This window comes from Echinops telfairi, unplaced genomic scaffold (genome assembly GCF_000313985.2).
Source record: "Echinops telfairi isolate 266 unplaced genomic scaffold, ASM31398v2 ScPeMD7_443;HRSCAF=831, whole genome shotgun sequence".
Lineage (NCBI taxonomy): Eukaryota > Metazoa > Chordata > Mammalia > Afrosoricida > Tenrecidae > Echinops > Echinops telfairi.
Window position 1 is genome coordinate 7,591,567 of NW_022104341.1, and position 5,454 is coordinate 7,597,020.

The 5,454-nt window shown below is 42.3% G+C and overlaps 1 protein-coding gene across 1 annotated transcript in view; it reads right to left on the reverse strand.

The window, feature by feature from the left end:
* STXBP3 (syntaxin binding protein 3) overlaps positions 1 to 5,454 on the reverse strand; it is a 53,622-nt gene that overhangs the window by 7,200 nt on the left and 40,968 nt on the right. Inside the window, exons 10-13 of the mRNA XM_045292018.1 lie at positions 4,978 to 5,056; positions 2,732 to 2,797; positions 2,109 to 2,215; positions 1,294 to 1,327 (exon numbers count right to left, since the gene is read on the reverse strand). Of these exons, the coding sequence (XP_045147953.1) occupies positions 1,294 to 1,327; positions 2,109 to 2,215; positions 2,732 to 2,797; positions 4,978 to 5,056 (286 nt within the window). The remainder of the gene's footprint in view (positions 1 to 1,293; positions 1,328 to 2,108; positions 2,216 to 2,731; positions 2,798 to 4,977; positions 5,057 to 5,454) is intronic.

Genomic DNA, 5,454 nt, shown 5'->3' on the forward strand with positions numbered 1-5,454 from the left:
GAACACTCTGCCTGGGGGAAGCACAGCGGGATGTGCTTCAGCGAGGAGGCTGCTGAGACTGCGCCTGTCCCCGAGGGGGCCGTCCCTGGAGAAGGCCGACACGTGTAGGAGAGGGGAGGGTCGCGAGAAAGAAGACCCTCAAGGAGGTGGGCTGGCAGGGGCTGCAGAATGGGGCTCAAACCCAGCAACACTGTGCGCATGGTGCAGGACTGGGCCGTGCTGAATTCTGTTGACACGGGGTTGTTACGATGGCACCTAGACAATGTTACATTACAAGTGCCTTGCGCTGTGTTTCTCATAGGCAGCACTGGTCTAAACCATCCACAGCAAAACGTGCCTACACCGTGCTCTGAAGGGGGCTACATTAAATCAACAGTGCTACCCCAGCTGATGCCTTACAACTTCCATCACCCTGTCCACCAGAAACTCACACTTGCAGATGAGTGTGCTTCCTACGATCTGGTAGAGCTACTTGCTAATAGTAATGGGTTCAATGTCAAGGCTTGCTTTCATGTGGCCTTTTGACCCTGGGTTTATAACTCTCATGGCTGTGTGGCTGCAATCTGCCTAAGGACGGGTCAGTTTGTATCCAGATAAACCGTTTGAAAGCACTATTGCTTTGCTACCCACATAAGGGGTTTTGTAAGGATTGGTTGGTTTGCTATTTGCATCAGTGGCACAGTTGCAAGGCTTGGAAGGTTTGTTAACTGCATAAGTGACTTGCAATTCACCCAAGAGGACTTGTCTGTTTATATCTGTCTAAGGGATTGGTCAGTTTAGGAAAGTCACACTTTGAAATTTATATGGAACTTGTCTTTATGTGAGTAGTTAAAAAAAATCATGGAAAAATACAATGAAAAGATAAAGACTTATTCCACAAACTTTTTGAAGCCCCTACCATGTATAAGTAATCAAGTTAGTAGAGATTTGAAGACTTCCTGATCAGTAAGAGACTAGAGAGGACCCTCTGAACCCCGGTCCCTATCCTGAGAGCCTCCTAGATTCAGGTAAAGGGGGAGTAATACTGGTCATAGGCTGCAACACTGTGTGACAATACGGAATAGGTCCAGAAGGGGCCAGAGGTAGAGCGGTCAGGACAGTGGTAGTGGGCGAGTTGGCCCACAGCTTAAAGTAAGGTACATCTGGGCAGAAGATTGCCAGTGGAGCTGGGCCTCTGGGAGGAAGGCCAGCAACAGAGCTCGATGCCCCATAAGGGGAAGCAGCTGCTGTCCGGGACGATATAGGCAGATGCTGATCAGAGCAAACAGCAACACTGGGGCTAAGCTAGCCTGCCTTGGGCAGGACGATGTCCCAGCTGTGCTGATAGCTGTAACAGGAAGGCCAAGAGGAGGCCTATGCGAAGAAGGTCTACAGGATGCCTGTCTTGAGATGACTAAGAGAAGGCCTATAGAGGTTTGGACATACACCACACAGGGGTTGCCCATAAAAGTTCTGTCTTGAGAGCCGTTGCATTGCCGATCTAGTCCTGGCACGAGTCCAGGGTTGTCCTAAGGCTGCTGGCTGAGAGATGAACCAGCAAACACAGGGAGCCAACGCCAGCCCGAAGAAGCCACAGGAACAGAGAGAACTAGCAGGGCCACGCCCACCTAACCTGAGCTGGTGACACATCTGTTACAAGATACAGCCACCTACTGACACTGGACCCATCCTGGGCCTGCCCAGTGACACAGAAATGGACAAAGGTAGCTTGGGAAGGGTGACCAGGTCCCTTTGATCCATAAACAGGTTCCTCTCTACAATGCTAAGTGGGGTGCTTATGTGGGTTAGAGGGAGTGAGTTTGCCTCTAACTGTTCCTGTTAGTGTTTACCTTCAATAAATAATGACTTACAATCACCGCTACGCCATTAAGTGTCCTTGTGAGTGTGCCATCATTAAGTGTCCTTGTGAGTGTGCTCCATCAGGTCAACGACAGCTCTATCCTAGCAGTCTTTAGATAACTTGGAACTTAGAGATGCAAGCCATGCACAGTCAGTGGGAAATGATATATTTACTACTCGCCAGGTGGCTGTCCCTCTGAGATTAACTACTGGGTCATGCAAAGAATTGTTTTCACGTACAAAGTTCATTCTAGAAATCTATCATGAACCCAGGTGTTTCTGACTCTGTACACACCTGTTCAGTTTTGCATAGTTTTTCTATATTAGGCTTGAATTTATTCATGCAGTCTTCGGCTAAGTTCAGATGGACAACTTGCTGGAAAAAAGAGAAGAAATTAATCATAATGAAAGGGAATGTGAGTCGAGAAGAGTACAGTCCTTATAGTACTTATAGTCCAATAGAAAAAGTATGAACTTATAGTAACAATTCTTGACTAGGGTGAAACTTGATTAAAAATGTGTAAATATTACTCTTTTTGTGATTCATAAGAAAGATTGGGACAACAAAGAAGTTTACCTGCTCTTAACTCTAATACATAACTATTAATTTAAAGAGACATGCAATACAACCACCACTCATCAATCTAATGTAGAATATCCTTATGATGGTGACAAATACAAAACTAACTTTGGCTGTTCAAGACAAAAATATAAAAATATAAGTTTGTTTTGGACAAATCTAGGTGAAGTTCAGATATTGGGGGTATTTTTCAGACCTAGGGTAAGGTTGTAGTAGACAACTAATCTGGCATACAATGCTAAGTCTGATACCAGGAATGGACGGGTCAGTAAATTAAAATGATTACGGCATCTCCTACACAAGCCTGCTTACCTTAGTAATCTGTTTACGGAAATGGGGCATCTTTTTCATCAGCTGGGCAAGAGCACTCAGTGATGTCTAGGAGAAAAAAAGAAAACATCTTTAGTACATCTATGATTCTGTCATTTTATATTACAAATTCTAAATCCTAAAGTTTCAAGTATTACCAAATATAAGTAGTTTATTAAATACTTGGCAAATTAAAAAACAAAACAATTTATGAAGCTTCAGTGATGATGTAGTAGCTAGCATCAAAATTATTCTCCTTCCATAAATAATCAACTGGACAAAAGAAATAAAATACCAATTCCCATACCAGTTCCTAAGTAATGGATAACACAGTTCAACAAAATAACTTTTTCCTCGGCGTCTTGGTTTTTAGGCCTGCTTCTGGGGTTATTTGGGCACCGATTCAGAAAATTGCATCGGATAGACTGCTCTACTTTCTTGGATATGGAGTTCTACGATAGTTTCACCTACAACGTGAAACTAATTTACTAAGTTATCATACTAGTTTTAAATATGAGAAGAATTCAGGCACAAAAATTACAGGATAAGACAGAAAAGGTAAGAAATATTTGAAGAATTAGGTATTAAGGGACTTTCAAGGGAAGGTATCTATGGACTCATGGGACCTGTGGGTTACACATTGAGCTGCCGGTCATAAGGTCAGTTGTTCAAGCCTACCAGACACCCTGCAGCCTTTAAAAGATATACAGATTTGGAAATCCAAAGAGGCTGTTTTTCTCTGTTCTATAAAGTCACTATGAATTAGAATTGATTAGATGGCTGCGGGCTTTTCTTTTTGATATGGGCGGCTGTGTGGTATATACAGTGACTATAAGTTGGACATTGCAAAACCAGAACACAGTCCGAGAAGAGTGGAAAATAAAGAAAATTGAAAAGGTACATATATGGAAGGTGTGAAAGCAGGTTAGAGCATTGAAAATGTAAGACTTTGTAGCAATTTTCATAAATGTTTTGAAGATCTGAATTTTTCTTCTTTAAATTTTAAATGTTACAGAATACATTTTGACATACAAAGTCAATGGATAATTCATGTCAAATGTTTCAGGGATGAGGCTGATGGCAAGCTTCTTTGTAAGAAATATTCCAACTTTTCTTGTAAGAGTTTCAGTGTACAGGGAGAGAAGTTGTGCCATCTTATAACAAGACTGGGATACTTTAATTTTAATAAAAGAGATTGAACTCTGATACCCATTCTGGGTTTCAGAACATTTGAATTTCTACTGTACCAGGCGAACTATCAGATGGTCTGTTTTGACTCACAGTGACCCTATAGGGCAGAGCTGAGCTTCTCCTGTGGGATTCTGAGTCTGTCAGTCTTTATGGGAACAGAGCCTCGTCTTTCTCTTGTGGTGAGCTATCAAACACATAACCCACTATGCCATCAGAGCTCGTTATTTACTGTACAGTAATTCTTATTTCTGGCCCATTTTTAAGATAACAAATTGGAACCGCCTCTTCTTGTTTCTAATAAAGGTGAAATGATATTTATAGAAAATTTCAAGTTCATGTAATCTGTACTGTTCAAATATACCTTAGGATCAAAGGATACTTTGTGAAGTATAACTTGACCGAAACATTAAGTATAATGCAAACTGCCTTATATAAAACCAGCATACATTCCGTCTATCTCAGGCTGGCTAACACCACGTTAAAATATCCTGATTTTTTTAATGGGTGAGCAGAGTGAAGCGTAGTATGTGGCATATACTGTAACTCAAAAACTAGAGCTGATAGGGGAAAATTAGTGCCATTTTTGGAACCAGCAGGTCAAATGTACCCAGAAACAAGTCTCACATTTGAGGCACCAAAATGTGTGGTCAGTGTAACAATCCCTGAGATCCTCATGTAATGGGAAGCACAGTATTTAGCTTGGCCATTAGGAAGGCAGGCACTAGAAAGAATGGAGCTAGCAAGCATGTAATCCAAAAAGTGTGTACAGGGGTGATCTTTGGATCCACGGCTAAATCCTAGAGGGCACACATGTAAGGCAACTATGGAAGACCAAGCCGAGAACAACTGCTGGGATTTGAGGTCAGAGGAAGGAGCTAAGCAATGGACAGAGATTTCACAAGTCTCATAGCACCAAGAAAATAATGGCATTCTGACCTCGACAGGGTAGAGAGAATGGGGTGAATACTCTACACATTCAGTACTAGGATTATGCCTTAGCAATAGGGTAACATAATAATACCTTTATCATTATTTTTAAAGTTAACTAAGACTCTTACCTTTCCTTCTGTTGCTTTCTTTGTTGATGAAATTTCTTTCATAAGCTTGGGAATTTCCCTGTCAAGTTGTGAGAGAATTCTTTAAATTTCTAAGGGCTATTAGTTTACTAAAGAAATATTTTAAGGTTATAAAATGGACTAATATGTGAAGGCCCAGCCCCAAACCCAACTATGTGGACACCTGCCCCTCCCCCCAGAATAATTTATTTCAGAGGACAGCACTGAATCTGCAGCTCGGGGAGAGGGATACATATGATCAGAGCACATGGGAGCAAATGAAGGGAGGAAGAGAGAGTGGAGCACATCGTGGCCCACCAAGCCTTTAGGACAATGTTCCCGCTCAGAGCAGCCAATTCACAGAGAAGACCATATGGCCGGCCCCACTATGAGACACGACATCCCTCACTAACCCACTGCCCTACAGGGCACAATACTGAGACACAGTGAGGGAATTCCGCCCAATCTGATCCCACACAC